At 45.0% G+C, this 12,456-nt stretch overlaps 1 protein-coding gene across 1 annotated transcript in view; it reads right to left on the bottom strand.

The window, feature by feature from the left end:
- cspg4 (chondroitin sulfate proteoglycan 4) overlaps window positions 1–12,456 on the bottom strand; it is a 40,846-nt gene that overhangs the window by 14,096 nt on the left and 14,294 nt on the right. Inside the window, exons 2-3 of the mRNA XM_040163354.2 lie at window positions 4,428–4,591; window positions 666–4,193 (exon numbers count right to left, since the gene is read on the bottom strand). Coding sequence (XP_040019288.2) covers window positions 666–4,193; window positions 4,428–4,591 — 3,692 coding nt within the window. The remainder of the gene's footprint in view (window positions 1–665; window positions 4,194–4,427; window positions 4,592–12,456) is intronic.

The raw sequence follows: 12,456 nt of genomic DNA, 5'->3' as shown, positions 1-12,456 counted from the left end.
TAGAGGAACTCCTCACAGCTGAAAAACAACATTAGAAGGTTGCGACAATGCACTAGTGGATAAGACAAATAATATCAAATATCAAATTATCAAATAATAAGCCAGGGAGTATTTAGCAGCCTGCATTTCAGAAGATCATACTACCATTCTCAGGCTTTCTTCAATACATATTTTCAGTGTACTAGTTGTGTAGATTTACCCCCATTCCTTCCATGGATTGTGTGCACTTTGGTGAAATGTTTAAAAAAGTTTAAAAAGAGAAGTGGAGATATGTATGCAGAGAATGTCTTATGAATGGCCCGCAATTTTAAACCTCATTAATTTCAGCCGAGATGAAGTGCGGGCTGGCTCATCTTACAAATTACAGTGGGATTCAGGAAGCTCCTCAGGGGATACTTGATTCTCTGTTTTCCACATTTAATGGACTCTAATTTAGTACATAAACTAGATTAAAAGCAGCAAACTGCAGTCATATATTTTCCTGCTTTCATCTGATTACAATGTAGATTAGAGACAGGGAAATGTCATGCCAAAGATATGTCGCACAAAGAGCAAATAAAACGGTAAAACGGTGTGTTACATAATCACTAGCGGATTGAAAAAATTAAAAATGCACTTTTTAATTAAAATTAAAAAATAATTTAAAAGAATTCTGTTAACATCACCTTGAGATGATCCTGGTTGATCACGGTGTGCTCTCCCTCATAGGAAATGATGACCTTGTTGTTTATCACCTCAGGCTCAGAGAGATAACCTTGCTTGAATATCTTAATCCTGAATGTGCCTTCTTCCGAATGTCCTCTTGCTTGGATCCTGAAGCCAAAGGAGTCCTTGGATCTCAGGCTTTCATAATTATGCTCGTAAGACACAACAGCTTTTTTCAGGTCCTCCAGGGTGAACTCTGCAGCCTCGACGCCACTCACGATGATCCTTCCATCGTCGGGTGGGGACGTGACCTGGAACTTGATCTCGCTATCGTCTCTGATGTCCATGTTGGAGTCGGCGCTCAGCAAGGTTGTGTTAAGGGTCTTTGTGCTTCCGTGGTCGATGACCACGATTGTGTTGTTGGCCACTCGGAGATAGGGCTCGCCCGCGTGGATCTCAAGTAGTGCGGTGGTGCTGTGGAAGCCATCCGACACCTGCAGGGAGAACCGCTCCCGGTCGGCTCCGTGGTGAACAAAGAGGATGTTCTTGTCTCGCAGGTCGGCTTGTGTGAAACGGAACAGGGGCTGTGAGGGGTTAGATGTTGAGACGATGTTGCCCGAGAGGATTCCCGCGCGAGCGTACACAATTTGTGTGTCATTGAAACCAGAGTCGTCGTCTTTGAACTGGATGACATCGGTTGTTAGTAGACGCTGGTCGTGGCGGACTATGTTGAAGACTTTGTCCACAACCCTCACAGGAGCATGCTCGTTCCTTGGTTGGATGGATATTCTGAAAACTCCATCCACTGTGTCCTTAGGGTAATCTTCTGCCGCTTGATCAACTGCTGAAAAATAGAACTCATCACTGTTTGTTTTGGAGCCGTCGTGCTTGTAAATAAGCCTTTCAAACTTGAGGTCTTCGTTGCTGAATACCCTTATCGCTCCCTCAAATTTAGGCTGCCCAGGTGGGGTGTCCCTCATAAGTCGCCCATACTTCGGCTCCTCTGTGACCCGGTACATAAAATCTGTGGAACTTGGAGATTGTATCCACAGATAGTTTTCATTCAGAGCATTCTCACCACCCTGCAAGACAACCAGTCTCTGAGTGGTCAAAACAGGAGCATCGGCATTGGCGAGGATGGTAATGGGAAGGGTGTACAGTGGAGAGTACTGACCATCAGCGAGGATTCTGAACTGGAACTGGTCTGTACTAGCCACAGTTCTGTAGCAACTGTAGCTAACAGTATTCTCCAAAATGTCATTTTGTGTAAAGGTGTCCCCCTCATTCAACTCTCTGTCTGACAACATGAGGCTACCAATTGTTGGAGGCTTGACAAGGATGTATTGTACAGTTTGTGGATCCGGATTTTTCCCTTTTACCTCAGCATGAAGCTTTGTGAGTACAATTGTTTCCTCTGTACCTGCCTTCATTTCTAGTGGAAAAATGGCAACTTTCACTTGTGCAGGGACGATCTTGATCAAGAAGGTGTGGTTCCACAGGGAGTACTGCCCCAGGTGGGCATCGAATTGAATCTGCTCGGTCACAATATCTTCCTGGTCAGTAGATTCGGTGCTGACATACCGAAGGAGGTCTTGATCTAGATCAAATTGATGGAATGTTGTAACCTGCCTGTACCTTCTATCACTTGTCATAATCTGTAGTTCTCCAAATATCAAAGGTTGTGTAATGTCAAACACAATATCCCCATTACGAGGATGGGCGATCACTGACAGATTTTGAACACCTATGGAGGCATTGCTTCCTTGAGACAAGAGAAGACCAGTGTTGGCGACAATAGTCAAATGTGGCTGTGTCACAGATAATGTAAAAGTAGTTGAATGACTTATTGACTGTCCATCCAACACCTCGAAGGTAATTTCAGTAGCTCTACCCCCTGTGTGTATGAAAAAGATATTTCCGTCTTTTAATTCCTTGCAAGAGAACTCTGTAATGCTCCTTCCTGGCTGCTGACCGTTTTCTAGGTAACCAACTTCCATGGAAAGCTCTGAGCTCAGAGTTACTACTGATTCGTCACAGCGGGTGTCAGACTCTGTGATTTTGATAAGAGATGGGCCCAATCGAGTTCTGCCGTTTTCCGTGATGGGGATTTCTTGTGGTACGTCATCAACTGGAAGAATTTCCACTGAGAGGACATACTCATGAGAAGCCTTTAAACATTCTGGAAGGTAGCTGTTACTTTCAGCAACCACCTGCAGACGGACTTGATCTGCATGACTTTTATCTCCATCATGCATATATTTAACTTTCTTATTGATGACATCGAGAAGAGTGAACTTTTGTGTGCGTCTCGTATTAGTGTTTATGTCAACAGAGCCATACCAGGGGTCGTTCTCGATAGTAAAGATAATCTGAGATTGATGCATTCCTGCGGCACTGAGGTTAAATGTAGGATTTAGGTTGTGGATGGAAAGTAAAGCTTCCCCACCTTCGGGCACAAGCAATGGGGTGACATCAAGGAGTTTTGTGACATTTTGGAATATCTCTGGCGTGTCATCTGTTGGGTTGCAATGCTGGTAGTTGATGTCCATATCAGAATATAGGATGCGAGGTGTAGAAGATGTAGTTGCGTCTGTTTCATAGTAGCTTGAGTAGTCATAATCCTCTCCTTCACATTTAACATGAACGTCTTTGGTCACAAGAGCGTCCCGTAGGCTTCTATCTTTCTCATTCACTTTGATTTCTCCCAAACAACCAATGAAGGATTCTGCTGTCATTTCCTCCTCTGCACGTATTAAGGACCCGCTCTCACGAAAGACGTCCTTCATTATCCCCTGTATGCCCCCTAGATACAAGTTTCCAACCAGGTCCAATTTGTGCGATGAGTCAAGAGGAAGGGAGGAAGACTGGCTATCTACATTCATGACGAAAGTGTCCTGACTGACTTTAACACGAACTCTATGCCACTGATCATCATCCAGCTGAACCTGGGTATTCTCCAGAACCTGCAAGCCACTGCCGATGTCGAGCACTCCTTTGAGATAGCCTTTCACAACACCAATTGCAATGAAGTCGGACTCTCGGCCAGGGTGGAAAACAAGCAACGCGTCCTCAATGGTGGTTTTCATTAAGATTTCTAAGACTCGTGGAGCACCGCTAGCCCCACTCCAGGTAGGGAAGGACACAAAGGAATCGGGGGTGCTGAAACTAGTCGTCTCCCCATCACCGGCCTCAAACTCACTGCTGCAGGACTCCTTCGTATCGTGGCATTGTTTGAACGCCTCGCCGAGGATGTCGAACTGGTGGGACTCAAATTTGACCTCAGTCATGCAGCCACGGAAAGGGGGAATGAAATTGTTGAGGTAAGGAGCATCCAGGGACCCTGTTCCTCCGAGCCAGATGCCTGTGTCGATATTGAGCAGTTCGCCATCGTCGTCCACAGGAACAGATGTTGGATAGAGCTCGTCAATGGTCATGGTGAGTTTGTGGTCGCGCAGCGTCAGCGAGATGTTGTGTTCCTCGAGGTTGTTCAGCGACAGTCCTTGGAATGAAAAAAGTGTCACGTCACCAGCCCCCATGTTCATCCGGGCCTGAGGAAAAAGAACAACATTTAATATATTATATTAACATGTAAAGTGAGTCGCCTCGGCTACATTTAAGCACTTTAATTAGGAAAACATAGTAACACGGTAGGTATTTTTTGTCACCCTTTAACTGGTACTGATTGTCCAAGTATTACTCCTCACACTTCTCTAGTGGGACATGGTAAGAAGCAAGACTTTAAAACCGAATGTGTTTTTGTATTTGTATTTTGAACCACTCACCTGTACCTTCCCGTTTAGGAGTTCGAGAAACAGGTAATCCTCCCTTCCTGCAGCCAGAAACAACAGCCCACTTCGGCGACTCGTCTTGATCTGTAGGGACAGCTGGAAGGTGGAGACATCTTGAACGGCTTGTAAAGTGCAGTGGCTGTCCCCAAAGTAGGATTCTGTGAAGAGTGAAAACCAAATATAAAGATAAAGAAAGAACATCTTTTTGGCTTAGACCTGCAACAATCAGTTTTAACCGCATGTAACCCCACACACATACACCTATTCTCTTTGATTGTGCATTTTTAAATAGAGCCAATAATGACACTTTTATCCGTTTGCCATTTCAACAAAAGAAGCCTAATCAAACTATTTGTAAGTACAGTATCCCTACGTTGTGATAACGTAAAGATGACATGCATAAGACGATATAAACCCATCCTATACTGCTAGATAGCAACTGTGTGGAAGTTTGGAAAAAAGTAATTGCTCTGTATGAGTAACATGATTCAGGAAAACATCCCAGAATGATTCAGTGCAAAAATGGTATCAAACACGCATTATTACTTTGCAGTTAATTCCAAATTGGGACACGGCTTGAGACTAGCTGAGACATGAGATGAAATGAGACATTTTAAGCAGATATCTTAATTTACAAATGATACTGGGTATATTCCATGTTTCAAAAACACAAATAGACACATATTGACTATTTGAAAAATGTATTTTTCATATGATTTCAAAAAAAATAAAAAATAAAAATCTTTTTTTTTTGTGGCTCAAGGTGTGGCCACGCCCCATTGCGCTCTATGGACCAGCTGCCACTGATGAGTAATTTTTCATGTTACAGTGCAACTCGCTCAGGTCTGATTTCTATATTTTCAGATGTCCTCCAGCTGCTCTTGGATGAAGAGGAGCTCCTCTGGCCTTAAAGGGAATCACTCACTGAGACATCAGTCATTACTCCTGGAGGTTTTCCGTTAGACTCTCGGGGCTCAGGATTTCCCAGGCATGAGCTGTCTCGTTTCCAATGATATGCTAATTCAGCCACCTGCCTTGGACTGTGCTCTCCGAGGCCCTCGACAAAATGTAAACCAGGGAGGAAGTCAATTATTTCCCTGTGCACGTGCTCTGAAATGAAACTGGACCACCTCCAAGACCCCGTTTCCTCAGCATGGGCTTTTCCATGTCCCTAGCCAAGAGATATAGAAGAAGGGCCTTCCATTAGCCACCCACTCACCACCACAAGAGACAAGACACAGAAACGCGTTGGAACACAGCCAAGAAGGCAGTGTTCGTACCACAAAATGCTTACGCTTTGGAAAATTGAAGCAGAGACATTGCTCTGTCAAGAACGTTCCTACAAGAACATGTGGATCAAAATCAACAGTAGCATCTGGAGGCCTGCCGTGCAGCAAATATCTTAAATCCTCAGACGTGACTGAGTCAGAGTAAATAAGACACCAAACACTCGCGTTCATAGCTATAAATGGAAAAGGTATTTCCTCAAGACTCTGTTTGGCAGGATCCGCGGGAGAAGAAATGTTCGTATGCGGCCTTTCAAGGACGGCTTGTGTCTGTGTTGCATCTACATTAATGGTGCTGATACCTGGAAACCCTGAAGGGAACATTGGGCCCTTGCTTTCTCTTCTTGTGAATGAACCTCTCCAGATCTGACACTGTGAACAAGTGTGAAGAAAGACAACCATTTTCATGTCAGCGAGGGGCGAAAGCAAAGCTTTTATCACGGTGCCCGTGTTTTTGTGACTTTACGAAAAGGGTGTATGCGTTTGCTTCCTGGGCTGCTCTGTCATGAACAAAGACAGTGATGAACGTTCTCAGCACAGGACCCGATACACACAGATATTTAATCACACTGCTGCACAGCACCGTCTCCTGTGGCCAGAGAAACACTTATGCTGGGGCCTATTGGAAAAATGAATGTAATGTTTTTGACATGATCACATATTTGCAAGCCTTACTGAGTGAATTCACCCAAATTAACCGATACAACTAAAGCTATAAAATGTTTCCGGTTAATTCAAAACAAGAATGGAGATGAAGTGCAAATATCATTTGTGCTACTGAATCGAATTGAATTATCACAGTCACACATCATTCATTTTCAAAATGTCCCTTTTTGTTAACTGACTGTGCTCGAGGGTATTATTCATTCATTGTTCAGAGAGTTTTGGGTAAGGCTAAAGTATTCCAAATGAATGAATAGTGCTAATTGCACAGGAGCCTTCAGGCTGAAATGGAAAAATGGGGGAACAGAATCTTTTCTTACAGGCAAAGACAATCGCAATGAGCTCCATGGTTCCAGCTTTTGTTGGATTGTTCACTGAGCATGGGGATAAAAGCTGAAGGAGATAGCTCTGTATAGAACAGGCTTCATGCGGGGAAAGCGCACTTCTTTTGTCCCTACGCCTCGGCCCAGACCTTTTCCTGGCTTTACCCAGACCCCAAAAAGTCACTCGCTCCTACAGAAGGAAGAAAAATCCTACTCATGAAGTTTTTTTGAGAATATGCACCACAGTACTGCTGTTGTCTCTTAAGGCATCACTATCTGTACAGGACCATCCCGCTCCAGAAGCTCTGGAGCTGCTGCGACACTTGGGAGTCCGTCTGTGTGTGCAGGTTCAACCACCAAAGAGGACACTTTTTTTATGCCCTTTGGCTGCCACACCCCTCCCAACAACTACTTTATTCTGCATCAAACAGAACCCTGGTGTCAGGCCAATGCAGATGGCTATGATTTGATGACTGACCGCGCTTGTATTTATAACGCTGGAGGAAACCGAGTCTTCCTCTCTTTCACGAGCCCCTGAATGAATACCCCTGTTGTCTGTCTATTCCTTTCCTCCTCATCTCCTCCTCCATCCTCTTTTGGTCTCAATCTAGCAACACATGTCCGGAAACAAATCTACGGGAGAGAGAGAGAGACGCACTGACCGCAAGTGCCGGAAGATTGAAGCCTTTGGGAGGACTTTGCATCTTGTGACTTGACTTCTGCAGTTGAGTCACTTCAGACATGTTTAAAGTAAGTGTGAAGAGATTTGAGTGTTTGGGATGCTTCTGGCGCCCTTATTGTGTTGGTCTTGAAAGAAAATAACTGCACTGTATTGCCATGGTAACACTGCCCAGAATCCAAGCAAACCTCCTTGTGTAACCCGTGGTTAAACCGTGGTTAGCTTTACTATAAATAGTGGTTATGTTGGCCGTTTGTTTCCATTGCTGTCTATTACGACAGGACATGCTTCTGGAGACCATTACGTGAAGGATAGGGTGTTGTCAACCGGAGACCTGATTGGAGAGCTTCCTTTGGTGTAAATGGCCTTTACTGTAACATACGGCGCATCCAGCAATCACATCACTTACAAGGGTCCGTAGCACTGGAGCTTTTAATAAACATTTGTTTTTTCAGTGTGAATCCTAATACACAGAAGTTGTACATGAAGTTTGTTTGCAGGCGTCATATCAAACAAGGACTGTTTTCTTTTCAATATGTATCATTTGCGTATTAGACAGCGGTTGGCTTACAAAATTCTAACTTCAGAAATTCATCTCCCTCTACAGAAGAGGAAATCGAAACCATCTCTACCGCCTCCCTCTAGGGAGGAAAAAATGAACAACCTGGAGACAACAAGGGAGTAATTAGAAGAGCAAATGAACAGCATTTACTGCATCTAGGTTACGGACCTACCACAGCATCTGGGCCTTGGCTTCCATAAGTTATTGCGTCGAAATGTTATTATAATTGGAAAACCGCACAATGATGAATGGATGAATCAGTGTTTAACGCAACAAAAGCTTGTTATATTTGCACAGCGATCCCGGCACATTGTTGCATCATGTTTACAGACTTGACTCTGAATACAGCAGTCTATATAAAAAGCACCGCTACCCCCCCAGCACTGTTAAACAGCAGAGAGCCGGGACACTATGTCAGCGTGAAAGCAAAGCAAGCCCCATCGGGTTGGTCCTCTTTTTCAGATCCCTGCCTACCTCTAAATCTGACCTGAGAAATTAGAGAAAACACAGGCTCAGTGGGGGGTTGGGGGAGGGGGGGGGGGGGGTACTTCATTTTAAAACTTTAGAAACAGAAATAAATAAAGGGGCAGCATACAAAAGAGATGACCTTTAAAACCGGTTTGAAAGGTGGGTGGCAATGTAATGCTATTCCAGGTAAGGAAAATGGACGAGTGAGAAAAAAAGGGAGGGAAAACGTAGAAAAGGGCGGGAAAGCCTGAGTGTCGTCTGGTTCTGTGCTGTCTGGGTTTCTATACAAAGTAATGAACAGGAAAAGGGGACTTGTTTTTCTCGCTGGTTTTGCCGAGGACGGCGGACCATCACTGGATGGAGATGAGATGAGAACAGGGAGTCAGAAAAAGGGGAAGGTTGTATCGAGGAGCACAGAAGACGACGCAATCATTGGAAACCCGTCTTTTATTCTTCAGGAACTTGCCATGAACTCTTCTCTTTGGTCCGTACGCTCTCTTGCAGCGCTGCCAGTGAAAACATTCCCATCAAATGTTGTCTGCGTCGTGGTTTCACGTCAACATTACCGGTACTGTATTTCAAGGCGACAGCGGACAAAGAAATAGTGTCCTACTCTTCAAAACTACACAACGGGTCATTCTCAAACGTTCAAGCTCTGCTTCAGCTACAACTCACACGTCCCTTCTGAAGTAACAATATTCCAGCCAAATAAGGCGTGTGACCAATTCGCGGTTTGTCGGCTCATCACAATCGACTTGTCGTTATGACTCGGGGGGGGGGGGGGGGGGGGGGTGATGATCTCACTCGCCTTACGACATTGTAACCCAAACACAGGCCCGTGAACAGAAGCATTGTGGTGACTCAGGGGCGCTGCTGTAGTTTATGACTTTGTAACACAAAGCGCACCTCTGTCCGCCCAGCCGAGCTGCGGAAGCCATCAACGGCCCGAGGTCCCAGTGGGTGGGTCCTGTTAAAATACCCCCACCCTCCTCCCTTTGACATCAGAGGGTCGCCCCCCCCCCCCAGTTCATACTGTTTCAACTTATTTCCCCCCCTCACACAAGCCGACCTCCTCCACACACATTAACACGCACTTTCTTCTGCCAGGTTCTCATTCCCTGCAAGGGAACGTTGTAAGAAGTGATTGTTTATTCATCAACTGTGACTTTCCCTTCGGATTGAACAAGGATGTTTATAAATTGAGTCGAGGGACCGGGGATGAATTCCAGCGTTAAATCTCACCACGGTAAAAGTGTGTTGGGGGAGAAGACAGGAAGGACGAAAGAAGTACCAAAAGGCAAACGGGAATCACGAGGAGACTATAAACCTTTTACAATGATACATTTCTCATCCGGCAGAATACAAAGTGTCCTGTACTTCTTTTCCTTAGCAACTGACTTATCCTTAAAAATGTAATTCGAGGTCAATATGGAATTATCATCACCCAGCAGTAGACTACTGAGAGCACAGCATGCAATGCACGGCTGCCCTGCATTTGTTCCACAGCACTGAAGGTCCAAGTTAATTGCAGGAGGAAATTAGACAGCATTTAAGTAGAGCCACTTAAGGTTGTATTATTTACTTTGTCAACACAAAATGGGCGAGAACAGAGCTTCTGTGTCCTGTTGCTGCTACAATCTACCATCTATTAGTACCGATACTTAAACAATGTTATTTTATCGTTGGTTATTTCAGGCGTCTGGGTTGAAGCACTTACCGTTCTATATAAGGTTTACTAGTGACTACTGGGTGGAACCGCAAGGCCCAAAAAGTCATGCCTAGCCATGCATATGCACATTTAGGCATGGCGAGGCATGTGGCTCCTCCAGTAACACGTTCTGTGTCAAAAAGCCCTTCTTCATTTTCTGGTACTTCACTTAATGTCAGCTCGATACGCTTTTGAGGTTTTATGCGAGTTGGAACGTTTCCATCATAAATAAATGCAGCCGGTTCTCTGGTGCACACTGCTAAGAGCATTTCAGGCGTGATTTGAACTGTCACAGTTTTTTAAGCAGGGAGCACTTGACAGCACTGTGGTTTTAGTCTTGTCATTTTCCACCCTCACTCATTTTCAGAGGAATTGAAAAGGTACGTCTGCATGTTTGCTCTCATGGTGATTTTGCCTCGGTCTGCCTCAGTCACCGTGCGTCGTCATTTTGAGCTGTTGCTCAGAGGGCTGCTGCAGTTATGAGCACTAGTGCAGGCGTCAGTCACCCCACCGCTAATTATCACCATGATATATATGACATTGAGAAAACATCATAGCTGTGGTTCGGGGCGAGGATACAGATTCACATTTTACATAGAATACCAGTTTATATACAGTAAGTGTTTGGTCAAACAATAACAAAAGAAGTTCTTCAATGTACTGTAACCAACCAACCAAAGCCAATGTGGGATCAATGCCTGCCTGAGCTCTCTGATACTTTCATTTAAGGATTAAGCTTCTATACTCTAGTTTTGTATTAAATATGATTTCAAACTAATCACATCATCAAAAAAATAAAAAAGTGAATAAACACGTCTCCTATTTCTCGTCCACTTTTCCATGAGCACATTTGATGGTGAGGCCTTTCTGTAAATAGGGCCCTCAGTCCTCTCTGTGCTCTAAGGAGGGAGACTGTGTTACAGAAGCTGGAGCGAAGGGGCCTCCCAAAAACCCACATCCGGCTTAGACCTGGGTCTTCAAAGTTACTGTGTGTTTGGGATCAGAGTGTCACATTAGCCGTATAATGAGAACCAGCTAAAGGCACACACACACACACACACACACACACACACACACACACACACACACACACACACACACACACATACCGCCAGACTGACCCTCTCCAGCTCAGACTACCCCCCCCCCCCGAACCCCGGAGTCACCACTCTCCCGCTTCGAGCCCAGATAAACGCTTTATCCAGATGTGTCTGCTCTCGAATACCTTCCATCAAGTGGCTTCACTCTAAACTCTTCCAGAGTGCACACCCAGAGACAGAAAGAAGTACATCGCTGGAACATAAACACTGTCCCACGCACAGCCTCTCCCCACTCGGAGGTAGACGGCCTCTCAACCCCCCCCCCCCCCCCCCCCCCATTCGCCGGCCAGCTGGCCCGAGGCAATCCAGCGCCTTCCGCCGTCCGTGAAAGGCTTTTCCACCCGGCTACTGTTGAGGTGAGACCCGCCCCGCGCCAACCAGCACCATCCAGCCACTTTCCTCTCAACAGCAACCATTAATCCTTCCCCTCCAGCCGAAGGGCACGAAACAGCCTCTAAGGTGTAAAAAGCCAGGGAACACTGAGAAACAACACTCCAATGTTCTACATCCATTACATTTTTCCACTATTTGCTTATTTAAGTACTGAGTTGAAGATGGATGAATCGTATTTCAGAGGAAAATGGTGATGGTGGGTTTAAGGAGGCTCCTCTGTACCACGAACAAATGTATGTCTGAGATGAAAAACGCAGCTTTGTTTTGTATGTTAGAGAAACAAACAGCAGGTCTTTATTTTCAATTTATAGGTGACTTTGAGCCTGATTTCAGCACTTGTGTTATGCCAGAGACCTTATTACTAATCTAAACTACTCAAACCAAAGACGTTTTTTTAAAAGGCGATAAGTAGCAACGTTTAGGTACAAAGAGAAAATCTATACTTTTGCACTGAGCTACTTTTTCCAGGAGCGCCCCCTGATCCACACAGTTATATATACAGTGTATATACAGGGAATACTTTTACGTCTTTCTACCAGATCTGTTCGGTCTTAGTAAGACAAATGTCACCTGCCTACATATGCAGCATAGAATACACATTTAATGTAAACACTGACCTAAACACTCACACCACATCTGTGGTAGTGGGTTAAACACATGTTGGGACAGAAATTCCCGCAAAAAGGCGAAGAAACTCGTTCCCTGACTGCAGCCGCTCCGCGTTAGAGGCCGGGCCAGTGTTTGCGGTGCAACTCACGCCCTCCGGCAATCTAACCGACCTTCACCGTGGTGGTAAAAATTGTTTCTTTACAGCCATCCGTCATAGTTTTCAAAACACAGG

The sequence above is a fragment of the Gasterosteus aculeatus genome, chromosome X, assembly GCF_964276395.1.
Source record: "Gasterosteus aculeatus chromosome X, fGasAcu3.hap1.1, whole genome shotgun sequence".
NCBI classification, from domain to species: Eukaryota; Metazoa; Chordata; class Actinopteri; order Perciformes; family Gasterosteidae; genus Gasterosteus; species Gasterosteus aculeatus.
The sequence above is the reverse complement of the archived record's forward strand: the minus strand, read 5'-3'. Positions and strand labels throughout refer to the sequence as shown.